The sequence below is a fragment of the Neolamprologus multifasciatus genome, chromosome 13 (assembly GCF_963576455.1).
Source record: "Neolamprologus multifasciatus chromosome 13, fNeoMul1.2, whole genome shotgun sequence".
NCBI classification, from domain to species: Eukaryota; Metazoa; Chordata; class Actinopteri; order Cichliformes; family Cichlidae; genus Neolamprologus; species Neolamprologus multifasciatus.
The window spans coordinates 27,852,220-27,865,892 of NC_140451.1; the positions used below are offsets into that span (position 1 = coordinate 27,852,220).

Sequence of the window (13,673 nt, forward strand, 5' to 3'; positions counted from 1 at the left end):
GTCCACTTTCTTTATGTCCTCCATCTGAGTTTCTTTGTGTAAAGGTCTGAAAAACTTATCAGAGAAGATGAATTAACTTTGGACTGGATGTAATGATAACGAGACAAGAGACCTTGCAACGGGCAAAGATCAGAAGACAAGAGATGACTGTCCTTGTCTCTTGGGCTCCCCTCTGTCCTCCAAAAACATCCCTCAGTCGTCACAGTAACCTCAGAAACACTCCACAGCACGGATGTGGTCCTCTCCTGCCGCGAACCTCGGTGAAAGCTAATTAAGAAATATCGCAGCCTTCTGCGAACTCAATTAAATAATGTTAATTTATTCTAATTTCAATTTGGAGGTAGTCTGAACAGGAGGAGGGGCTGTGAAAACATGTGGGAGAGGAAGGAGAGCTCTGGCCTCTTCCTTCGCCCCAGCACAGGAGCTCTCACAACCTGCAAAACTCTATTTAATTTGATCCCTTCGACTAACGTGGGTAATCACTGAAGCCCTTCAAATGAAGGGGAGAAAGAAAACATTCCTCTAGTGTCTAATGTGAGTGTGCTTGTAACAAAAATTAATAAAGGGAAAAGTGGTAAAGATTTCATGTAAGATTATGCTTGAAATATTACTCGACATACAAAGAAATAGGTGATATTCACACAGTATACAGTAAAGGAACAGCTGAAAAAAAGCTTTTGAAAAGCTGTATTGACAGATAAACCACAAAGTTGAAAATTCCTTACTGTTTCCAAGATTCTTTGGCAAATATTAAGATAACACAGAACTTTTTCTTTCAAACTTCTGCCCACACGCATAATCCAACCTCCAACTTTTCTTTATATGAAAATAAGGCAAATAAGTCACGAAGCGGAAACTTGATGAAAATCCAAAGATCAGAGCATCTAAGTGTAGAGCGCTCTGACTACAGAATAGAGATGGAGATGAAACAAAAGGAGGAGCAGAGGATCACTGAGTTACAGCGAGGGAAAAGAGATGGACTGAATCAGACCAGACAGAGCTCACAGCCCGCCCAACAGGAACTCCCTCTGTTCATTTAAATTAATCCCACAGATGTTTTCATCCTTCCAGCTCCTTCACAGATGCTACACTTTAAACTTGACGCACTTCAGGATCTCTAGACGGGACAATGGAATCACATATTGGTATGGGAGCTGTGAAGCATCTAAAGCCCCTTTCAGACATGCTCTCCTTTCCATTATTTTCACGATATCTTAATGCGTCGGCTTCATGTGTCAAAGAACAAGCCCGGTCACTTCTCTGTCAAACTCGCAACAGCCATCTAAGCATTCAGACCTAATGACAAGTGCATATAAACTTTCAACATGGTAAAAACCGGACTCATGTGCGGTCAACTTTACAACTGTGTATACATGACATGTTGGTCTTTCTGTCTGGACATCATAAGACATCCTGGATGAAGTTTCAGTTACGACACAGTATACACGATAAAATGATCTGCTGTCATTTAAGACGCCCATGGTTTCTGCCACAATCAAGCTATTATAATGTAGTCTGAATCTGGCATCAATAACAACGGTGGAGAGAGCCAAACACTGACAAGTGTAGCTACATTTCGAGTACTTTCTTTCTACAAGCCTTATTCACCGATTCCTAGAAGCGCTTTTTAAGCTAAAATTCACACATTAACACTTTGATAGGAGCATTAAGGTTTCAGTATCTTGCCCAGCAATACTTCAGCATGCAGACTAGAGGAGCCTGGCATCAAACCATTGACCGTCCTACTGTATCTCCTGAGCCACTGCTGCCAAGGTATGACCTACCTTCACATTTCCTCAAACACAAACATCACCCGAACTAAGGCACCTTTAATTAATCATTGAGGTAAAGACCTCCTTTTTCAATTATGTTTAAAAATGATTAACACATACTCAAAGTCCTAATATATTGTTCAGAAAGGTACTATCTGCATATCCTCCTCAGTATATAGCAGGGTTTTGTTGGGACCTACTGTCCACCAGTCATCATGAGCAACAAAACAAAAGCTTCTGGAATCTCTGTAGACGCTGCATTTACATCTGAATCTACATAAGAACTTGAGTTAGTGCCAGCCCATGTGTTTCACTGGCAACAATCCAGAGCACCGAGCTCATATTATTCTTAACGTAAATCCAATCAATATGTGTAATACCTGTGTATAGAATAAGTGGGCGCACACCATATGTCATGTAGATGTCCTGATTTTCCACAGGCTGGCACTGAAGTGGCTGGTTTTAATGCAATGACAAGGAGGATAAAACTGCATCCAAGAAAACGTTTAATCCTAAATCTGTTGGAGTGAATGCAAACATCTTTCTCCATGACTGTAGTTGCCTTGTATTTTCTTGTTAGAACTCTTGCTTGGTTTTTAAAGGTTTATGAAATATCTTCACCGAAGCATTGCTCGAGGCGCTGACCCTTAAACTCGTTTTCTATTTGTTGAGTGACCATCCATTTAAACCTTGTTCCTCTGCTGCAGCGAATAAATGTGTTAAATGTAATGGTGAAACGAGACAAGCTAATCTCTTTCGGTTACCAAAGACAAGATTTCATTTAAAAAGAAGGAAAAAAAGACAAACTCATTCTAACCCTTCAGGGCAGGTTTGTAAATGTAGAACTGAATATGGTGCCTTTCTGGATATCAATTTCTATTCACATTGTGAGATTAAACTGAATTCTCTGTGTGTGTTTATCTCAGCCCTACATACAATTTGCCCACATTGGTAAAATAAATATGAATGAAGAGTAGACGCCTTATATGGGAGAGGCGGGGGTTAGCTGTGTTTTGAGGGAAGGTTATAACTGCCCGAGTACATATGCACAGAACTGAGCCTTGGGCACACTGGAAACTATAAGAACAGATACATGCATACATTTACACTCTGTGCACGTTTCTAGCGTTATGATGTGTTGGTTTCGTCGTGGCCTCTCATAGTGGGGATGTCTCCTCTTAATCCTCCCTGACTTCATACATTCAAAGGTCATCTCACAGCCCATGTGTAGGCTGTGGTGTGTACCATGGTGCTGGGTGTGAATAAGAGGGAAAAAAACCCTATTCACACTAGCTGTATATGTCAACAAACCCTGTAGGCCTATCCTTGTTTACTGTGAACATCCCATCTCTCTCGCGCTCTCCCTCTCCACAATTCCCTGGAAATGTTCCCTCTCTTTTCTGCTGTCTTATAACCCTTCATATCCTCAGCATATTCTTCATTTCACCCCTCCTCTTCAGTCACAATTCATTCTCTACACCCCACCTTGCCCCCTCCACACCAAGCTCCAGAGGCAGGGGCATCTCTTGGCGAAGTGTGGCCCACCACAGGCCACTGGCTTTGGGTAATTAAAGTGGTTTAGGCCCCCTCACCCATGGTCACAGGCAACTGCAGCTGGGTGATAAAGGCACTGTGCCATAATTACATGGACGGCCAGCATCACCGCCCAGCTACACTAAAACAGTCAGCTAGCCAGCTGCATGGGGAGGAGGGACCTGTGTGTGTCTATGTGTGTGTATGACTAACTGTACTGTGTTTGCGTGTATGTGTGTGCATGGGCACAGGGGGTCAACACCCCCTTGTGATCGCTCTGCTGTAGTTAAGCCCCCTGTGTTTAAGCCCTACACAGGCTCATTGAGCCCCTACACACACACACACACACACACACTCACAATTTTAACCCCCACTCATCCCCACACCCCCAGCCAATCATTCCCCACCAGTGGTCTGACTCCTGCCGTGAGTGTGTGTGACCATCAGCCATTTAATTAGACCCAGCCATGATTTACCTAATTTAAATAAATAAATAAACATATGAAAACACCCCAATAAACAAATACCTATATTCAAATGAGGAGCTGGGGAGTTTCATGAGCATAAAGAATGGTGCAGGAGATGAGACTGTGCAGGCGGAAAAAAAGCTAATGTAAGGACCACTGGATGTGGACACACTACTGCAAACACACACATACACACACAACACACTCAAAATGCTTCAACTCACTCACTTATAATAAAACATACTGCACGGACGAGAGTGTATGACAGGAAGTAGACATGAGCTGAGATCTGTTGAATTTTGGGGTTCAAGCTCAGAGATTTGAATTAAATGTAATTAAATGAACTTAAGAGTCTGCGAAGCCGACAAGTAGTAGATCAAAGTTAAAATCAAAATCTTAAATTGCTTTATTCTAAAAGGTATATTTCTCAAAATAGAAAGTAATGATTCTTCATTAAGCACCAGATACACTGCAGACACAACCACAGTGCATTTCTTTCTGTATTTTTCACATGCATCACATGGGGATAAATTGAGTTTTTTACATTCCAGCAAGGACTGCGTACCTTGGGGGAAGAGGAGGCCAGCTCTCTCCCTATCATTGCTGCCACTGGGCTGGGCCCGACGGGCTGGGCTCTCTCCCCATCAGGGCCAGATGTGGGTTTGTGGGGTGGTAAACTGGGGCCGAGCCCAGGGCTGGTGCCCGGGGGTGGGGGAGCCCTCCTCTTCTGGCTGCTGGCCACATCAGGTGAGGGGCCACCAGCATCCTGCTGCACAGGGCTCGATGTCCTTGGCTCGTAGAATGGGTTGGATCTGGGAAAAAAAGGGAAAAGAGAGATTGATGTAATTTATCCATCGAATTTGTAAAAAGAATGAGCTGTAAAACAGTATTTCACTAGGCTGGAGCTTATTCAGAACAGCAGAGCTACACTACAGAACTGATTTAAAATATTCATACTTGTATATAAAGTCTTAAATATTACAGTTATATACCGACTCGCACTTTAAGATCCTCCTGATCTTAAAAATAAATTAAAAAAGCTAAACCAACAGACACACAATATTCTTCAACGAGCAGAACTGGGGATACTGGAGGCTGGAGATTTTTTCCTGTTAAAAGGGGATTTCTTCCTCCCCACTGTTGCTTACATGGCATACTGTGATCTTGGGATTTTATTATCTTTTTTAATATCTTGGGATATTATTGCAAGATCTTTACCTTGCAACATAAAGTGCCTTGGGGTCGTTGTTGTGAATTGGCACTATATAAATAAATCTGAATTGAAATTGAAAAAAAGCACTGATAATGGCCACACTAACTGTTCAGCCACATTTAGAGCAGATATAAAATCTTCCTATTCTCATTTTTAAATACAAGTTTATAAATATTTTCTTTTTCGTTTTTTTGAATTTTAATATGTTAGTGACTTTATCTCGTGTTTTCTCATGTTTTTAATGTGCTCTTCTCCCTATGAAGCCCTTTAACCTCCTAGGACCTGCCGTCCACATATGTGGACATCAAATTTTGGGTTATTTAGACCAAAATACTCAATTTTGCCCTACATGGGCCTGATATCCACTGACGAGGACATTATACTGCTACTGTTCTATCAAAATTTTAAAGGAGTATCCTCATATGTGGCTCTCATTCTTCTTAAAAACAAAAATAAGGTAAAAAAAAAAAATCTGGTAATTCTTTGTTTTTACATTCATCGGTCCCCAATATGCCCAAATATCAAAGAGAAATTAAAAATGCACGTCGTGGAAGAGTTCGGGTCTTAGGAGGTTAAACCTTTACATGTGATTCAGGGCTATACAATAAAACTAAATTTCCTGACTTACAGCAGCAACACAAACATAAAAGGCTCCAAAATGCCAATAACGTTAACATAAACCATCTCAAAGACAGACATATAAACTATATAAGATATAAAACCTAATTTTTTATCTTGTAAAATTAGGTTGTCGAACACAAGAAAATATTAGAAAATATGCATATATTTTGCTTAATCATTAAACGTTTTGTTTATAATGACCTATAATAACCATTAGGACCTTTTAAAGACATCCTAGGATCTAACTATAAATTCATTAATAGCAAAACAAAGGTATGGTGCAGCACAATGAACAGCACACAGAAAGTGGTAAGTTAATAGAAGATGCAGGTGCACTGAGGTCAGGACTGTGTGACCTCATATCCTCACTACCCGAGGTGGACTACTGACAGACAGGCCAGAGCACGACTACATTACACACACGCACAAGCACGCACCAAAACACACACACATACCACAGTGTTATCAATACACAGGCATGCTGGTGGCAATGAAAGCAGGGGCACGGCCTTAAGACATTCACTCAACATGCAACAAGCAGTCCTAAACAAACAAGAGAATTGGATGGAGGAGGAGGAGGGGGTGAGAGGAAAAACTGATTGACTGGGTATCTGTGAAAGAGAAGGTTGGAGGTACTCAGTGTCTTACTGCAAAGTGATAGAAGGGGGAAAAAAGGAGGGAAGTGAAGAAAAGAAAAGGAGGCAGGTCTATAGAGAAGCTCTAACAGACCATCGCTGGCTAAAAGACATGTGAAAGGGCTGCAGTCAAAACACTGCGCTGCCCTCTTGAACTTTCTATTCTGCAGTGAGCTGCTCCTGATGTAAGAGACAGAGAAAAAGAAACACACCAGTCAATTCCTGTCTGTCTTTGGACAGCTGAGAGGAGTGAAACATACGCCTGTCTGTGTGACGGCTTCGCTCAGTGGCAAAAAAGGGTTTACATTGACAATTTGGGCACGGCTGCTCTTGTGGAGATGGTCACACACTATTGGTGAAACGGTTCACTGATGGGAACACTTCAGAAGGATCCCCACATCAGTGTGAAGCTAAGATTCAACCCCTAAAGGTTGGCAACCTTTACTATCACAAGATAAAGTCTATATTGAGCTTTTAGAGAAGGTGACACAGCCTATTAAGTATAAAATAGCCTAACATTTCACACATACACAACAAGCTACCTTTTTATGCTGCGTTCAATGACTAAATTTTTTCTTGTTCATTTATTTAATTTCAGGAAGTTCCACTGAGATTAAATATTTATAAGTAAGGGTTGCACAACACAGCCACCAAACTTAACTAAAATGAAAAATTTTAAAAATGCAGCATATACCAAAAAAGTAAACAAATAACCAAAAAAACGCCTCCGTTGCCACATTCATCATTTCTTTAAATTCAACAACAGATAGAAGCATCTTTATATTTTCTTCTTTACAAAGTAGCTGACAGCACTGATGAACCGAAATGATGCGGAACAGGAACAAGGAAGAGGGAATGGGAGGGTGGGGGCGGGGAGCATATAAAGGAGCTCCAAGGTGAAATAAAAATGAGCAGAGTCTACGAGGAAGTGAAGGAGAAAGAGGGAAAGTATGGGGCAACAAGTTGATGGGAGGGAGAGGATGGGGAGGACGGGTGGAAGACTGAAGAGGGAGACAAGGTTAAAGAATGCAGTGAAACAACAGGGCCCTTGTTCCTGTTGAAAGAGCTGCCTCGTCACTTTGCCCTGTTTGGAAGGGGGGAGCTGTGCCTACAAGTGCTCCTCAAGAAGGAGGGGGAGCTGCAGGACTCGGGCTGCCAGCAGTAATCGAGAACGTAACAGAGCGCTTTAAGTATCGCTACTTATGAAGAAAAGTGCAATTCCTCCAATGGCCACTTGAGGCTAGTGATCTGAAATCGTTAAATCTACATGCTTTCTATTTGCCACCAGGGGGCGACTCTTCTGATTGCACAACGATTTCCAGTGGTGTAAAAGTCTATGGGAAAATGGCCCTATAGTCACTTTTTCAGCACAGTAGACACTTTCCCAGTCAGTTTATAAGCTCAATCACTGGTCTCGGGTCAATAAAACAATAAAACATGACACTTTAAAAAAAGAAAAATAGCACAGGATAAGGTGCATGCTCTTTACTTAACAGCATGTTCACGCCTCATAATTCAAAGTTACTGTTTCATCAAATGCAAAAGAAAAAAAGAGAAAAAGAAAAAAAGACCATTTTCATTTGCTATAGGACTGTAAATACACAGAGGAAACAATTGTCCAATGAATAACAAAATCTTACTTGTCGAGCTCCTCCTCGTTGTGAGAAGTGTCCGCATACAGGTACTTGCTCATGTCAACGGGCCGGACACCTTTCCTCTGCCTGGGTTTGGGAGGTTCTAAATCCGGCTGAGGGTCTGTGTCCTGGTCAGGCTCATCAAAGGGGTTCCCCGGACATGCTTGTGTCTCTGGCTCATCTGGCTCGTTGAACGGATTTGAAGAGTCGTGGTCATAAAAGGAACTGTTGTCAGCCCGCTGCCGTAGGACCGGCTGGGCAGGGGGCTCTGACAGAGGATGGAAAGCATTGACAGCATGTACAAATCATGTTACTCCTAGACTTGACATGAGCTTTGGTAGCTTGTGATCTCAGTATGCTGGAGAAATAGACAGCAGAGAGAAACCAAATAAATGTGCCTTAACCTCCTAAGACTGGAACTCTTTCATGGCATGCATTTTTATTTCTCTTTGCTATTTGGGCTGATTGGGACCTGATGAATGTAAAAACTAATTATTATCTTTTTACCTGATGTAGTTTCTGAGAAGAGGATATCAGGTACAGTAAAATTTAGTATTGTGGTCTAGACAACCCAAAATGTGATGTCCACATATGTGGATGCCAACTCCTAGAAAGTTAACTGCCTATTTGACTTTTCATAAATTGTGTGGATTTAGTTTATTTCAACATTTTAAGGATCCAGCTCCCCTGTGTGGGCTCCTGGGTGGTGCCTGCACATATGCTTCATGCTGCCTTCACTGCCAACATAAGACAACCAAATCCTACACACAGCCACTATTGAATTAAAACAGCAACGGCATCGTCCCCAAAATAAGTAAACCTTTGTTGAAGATGATAAGGACATTAAAGGACACATGTACATACGTAAAAATATGCACTTGAGAAAGTAAAATGAAGATCAGATCAAAGACATCTTAAGTAAGCAAATAGGCAGCAAAGGTGTGCTTTTATGTGTGCGAGAGCGTGACACTCAAAAACAAATACCTGTCCATTCAGGTGGTCAGACAAAAATATTGGTTTAGGTGTCTGACTGAAAGCATTGAAGCCTGATACAGTTGCAGAGGATTATACACATTCATGGTATCTGCACATCAGGACCTTAAAGCCAGACTGCTCATCATCCCAAAGACTTCCCAAAGCAACACCAAGAAGATCGCAACCAAAGCCAGGCACGTTTTACAAGTTTTTACAATTATTATATATTAAAATGAAGTTGAGTGCATTTTCTTCAGAAGCTGGCAGAGCTGCACATACCTTCCTCATCAGGATCGTCAAATGGGTTGAGATGGTTGGGATGAAGGTCGACATCGGGCTCATCAAAAGGATTGTTGTTCATGGCGGGAGCCGTATCCTGATCCTCGTCTTCCAGGAAGTTCAGCTTGTTAATCAGCTCTGTTGCCAAAGAGTTCAATAAAAAGTCATTTTAAATTAAACTACAGAGTCAAAACAGCTACACAACAAAATGCAATGAACAAACAGCCACAAAGCCAAATGCACCAAAATCTGCACTTCGGAGTGAACCATTCAGTCTTGGATAAGAAATCCCGCTTGCTGGGGAGCACTGCCTAAACTCCTTTGTTCCTCAACCATTTCATCCTTCTTCAGAGGATATACAACAGTGGCATTCTGGGAAATTTTGTGTGGTATGGAGGGTTACTGTGGGAGACTGTGGCGAAAGCATGGTGTTGCTATGGAGTTCCCAGCTGGAGGGGGTACTTGTGTACTTTATCTTCACTATACTCACTGTAGTTCAATCGCATGCTGCCAGGGTGTGGGTCAGTTTGAAAAGAGTGTAAATGTGGCTGAGGTAGATGCCAAGAAATGTTGCTGAGAAACATGAAAATCTGAACTAGTACAAAGAAAAACTGTGAGCTACGTGTCCTGGGTCTATATGTAGTGTGGCTATGTGAAGTGGTGATGGCTGATAAGAGGAACAGCACTTGACTCACAACATTCATGGCCAATTTTAGGCCATGACAAGTGCACATGTCCAAGAGTGTGTTTAAATCTGTGAGAGGGTTTGTGACTACTCCTATCCAGACAGGAGAATGTTGGAAGACCCCAAATAAACTCAGAAAACCTTGAGAGTACAAAGCTATGTTTGTTGTATATTACTGTTTCCAGTTGAACCAGTGACTGGAGTTATTTGCCCAGAGGAGAAAGGGAAAGCTTTCGCATAAAGCCCTTATTTATGCGATTTTTAATAAGATGAAAAAGTTTTACAACTGTGCCCTTGCAAAAAAGAAAAAGAAAACACTTTATTTAAATTTAGCCAAGGTGTGAAACATCTCTGACCCAGGGGCCAAACAACTATCTTCACTGAACCTGACTTAGAAGTGCAAAAGGAGACGAGCATGTAGGGGAAAGCGGCCAAATTTAAATTAACTATAGGTTTTCTGTTTTTATAGACAAATTGGTCGGACTTTTTAAAAAAAAAAAAATGTTTTTTTATCTAGCTTAAGATCGTGTGAGAATATCAGAGGCTAAATATTCTCAATTTAAAATAAATATACTTAATTCTATTTTGAAAACACAAATATTGCTTTGACCTGAAAGAGGAAAAAAGGGGCTTTTCTTTTCTTTTCTTTTTACCTGGCTTGGTTCACTACCAATTGCAGTAAAAGAGTGGGAAAGGTCACATTGTCAAATAATAGAAACAATAGGAACCAAAAGGATGAACACCAACTGATGTGTTCACAACACCACGTACTGCACGTCACCACATGATTGAAGATAAATCGTACCACACAACACGACTACAATACCAATGTCACGAAGGATCAAGGGATAAGGGAGGGTAGAGCCAAAGAGAGAGAGGAAGAGGGTGAGACAGAACATTATGGGAGGAAAAATAAAAAATAAATAAATAAATATGTAGATATAAACCGTGACACTGAGGGGTAGGAAGAGGCAACACAATGTTCACAAGACAATAAAAGAAGAATCGCGGGATGAAAAGGGGTGAAAGAAAGGTGAAAAAAGACCTTGGGAGGAAGCAGCAGGCTTAGCTGTTGCTTTGCGTGCTCGCTTGGGAACACCACCATCATCATCATCATCCCCATGTAAGCAGCTGAGGGCATTCAACTGGTTTACTATCTCTGCAAACGACAGGTCCATACAGGAAGGGAGGGAGGAAGAAAAGCAGTGAACAAGGCAAAAATAACACACACCATCCAGAATGTCCACACACATCCACACCGCACATTACACTGTGCAATAACTGAGTGCAGACTGTTGGTTTGGTTTATATTATCATCAGTTCTATCGCTAACAAGTCTGCAAGTACAAACAGATTAGTAAAGAGGAACACTAGTGTGAATGTGCATGCTTTAGTTAGTAATAGCGCTGCGATCAACCATTTAGCTGGTAAGGTCTAAACTATAAAGTTCACAACTTTATAGTATTAACAGCCAAATGCAGTGTTTCCCACACCAACTTTACCTGGGCAGGCCACCTCAATCAAGTATATTTATGACTGCCTGTTAATGATAAATAGCTAGCTCGTCCTGTCTTGTGTTGCTCAAACTTTGCTGGGCAACTAGCTGTTTGCTACGTTTCATATCAGTAGCAATATCCAGATCCAAACACTCCTTCAGTTATCAAAAACAAACAAAGCTCAGGGACATTACTGATAGTTTAAAACAGTCCAGATTTGTCCTAATACTAAGCTTAATCTCAACGCCAGAATATTTTCTGAAGGGTTAAAAGTTTTTTTTGGGGGGGGTCGGATCCAAAAATAAGAATTGAAGCACTGCAGCACATTAAAAAGGACAGAGCCTCGTCCAACGCTGGAGAAGCTTGGACCGGGAAAGAGCATCGTTATATCATCACTGAACAAGCAGACTGTGGTGCTCCCATAGACTCTCTGTAAAGTGTACACTTGGAGGTGGATATCAGTCAGCCATTTCTACAGTCTCTTCTCCTGGGGTTGAACATGCTCTACCCTGTGTCTTAGACTCCAGCTGGTCTAAGTAAGAAAGTCTTTCTTTCTCACTGTAACCAGAGCTGGCAGCATATGGAGAACTGGTTCATGTACCAACATGTCAAACTCCTGAAGGCTCCAGAGCAGAACAACAACTGTCATCACTCACTGCCATCCAAGATGTGGAAGACGTTTATCCCCAGGAGTAGAGACTCACTATTGCTCAGTTATAAAATATTTGCAGAGGAAACCGTGTTCTGTGGGAAACACTGCATCAGCACTGCAGTGCTAAATGCATGCACAGAGCCAAAAGTTAAAAAGAAAAAAACTTTATATATCTACTTTAAAATAACATTTTAAAGTATCTGACATGCTTTAGGTTCCAGATTGATAAATAAAGAGGTAATACTGAACAATGACTAACAACCCTATATAAACACACACACACACACACACACACACACACACACACACACACACACACACACAGAGGTTTATTGAGGTTTCATAATTTACATACAGCATATAAAAAGACAAAAGAGAACATGTGTTTTACAGCGTATGCATTGGTTAGCCTAGTGTTAGTATTGCTGGGGCTGTTTGCTGGCTTGCTCTGGAGGTACCATTCAGGCAAGAATATGACAGCAGCGAGTTTTGGCAGCCCGGCCCATCCTTTGATTCAGAGATGTGTGCTAGTGAAGCGTAGCTGTAGGCGCTCAATGCATATACATATAAATGAGATGAAGAGCATGAAAAAGAAAGGAGAGAAAAAATGAAGCTTAACATGAAGAGGTGGCGCTTTGAAAAGTTGGATTAAGCAAAGCAGGAAGCAGCGCGGCCCGTACATGACCGTAGAATGAATCATGTATGTAAGGAAGGAGCCAAGCCACCGTCAGTCTGCCAGCGCAACCAATACAAGACGAGGGGAACGAGGGGTAACAAGGATGTGGGAAAGTCAAAGCAACAGAAAACGCCCTGAAGCAGACAATACACGGCAAATAAAGCTCATGAATTTACAAACTCTCACTTTTGTATTTGTGGAAAAACACACACACACACACGCACGCACACGTGCACACACACACACACACAGAGAAGCATAAATTGGGGAAAACAAAGAAACCAAAAAGCAAAGTAAATGCCCCAAATGAAGCCTGGGTCCTGCGCTTATTCTTCAGGAAGTCTGGGAAATTTCGGGCGTTTTGGGGATTTTGATCAAATGACCAAAAGCAACTTCAATGACTTTCAGCAGATAAATCTCTGATCTTACAAAGCCAAATAAAAAAGTGCTCCTCCAGTGTTTTACCTGTGATCTTAGCAGCTTTCTCCTCCTGGTTGACCCTGTTCTCCTCATCCTCCTCATTCTCCTCCTCAAAGTCATCCAGGTTGCCAATGTCCGCCTGTTTCATGCTCATCAGGCTGGCCAGGCTCTGCATGTCCTCATCACTGGACCCCACCAGCCCCCAAAAAAACAAGAACCAAAACAATGTATACACATAGATAGATAAATACATGTTTACATGTAGCTGAAAAACTTCAAGACAGATAGCACAATTTAACCTAAACACCCCACATACATTTAGAATCCGTCTCTTTCAATCATTTCTTCACTCCAAACGACCATTTTTACAGCTAAAACTTTAACACCCCTCCCTCACATTTTAAAGCTTCTTTAAAGCTTGGTTTTGACTCCAGCCTCTGCCCCACTGATGCATTTCTACATCATTTCTTGTATTTTATGTAGTCCTCTGTGCGCCCCCCTCCCCACAGTCCCTCGATACCACCGCTCCATCATAATCGCTGTATTCTCCTCTCTGTTCTTTGTGTTTGGTGTTTCCCAGGCCCATGGGCTCATTTGAACTGCTGTGATGGAGTT

At 41.7% G+C, this 13,673-nt stretch overlaps 1 protein-coding gene across 4 annotated transcripts in view; it reads right to left on the reverse strand.

Moving 5' to 3' along the window:
• ehbp1 (EH domain binding protein 1) overlaps positions 1-13,673 on the reverse strand; it is a 167,847-nt gene that overhangs the window by 95,169 nt on the left and 59,005 nt on the right. For 3 of the 4 annotated variants that reach the window (XM_085183552.1, XM_085183554.1, XM_085183551.1), the window contains 5 exons: positions 13,104-13,243; positions 10,860-10,973; positions 9,130-9,267; positions 7,882-8,143; positions 4,338-4,584 (listed from right to left, as the gene is read on the reverse strand). In XM_085183552.1, the coding sequence (XP_085039678.1) occupies positions 4,338-4,584; positions 7,882-8,143; positions 9,130-9,267; positions 10,860-10,973; positions 13,104-13,243 (901 nt within the window). The remainder of the gene's footprint in view (positions 1-4,337; positions 4,585-7,881; positions 8,144-9,129; positions 9,268-10,859; positions 10,974-13,103; positions 13,244-13,673) is intronic. The other variant, XM_085183553.1, reaches the window with a different exon arrangement.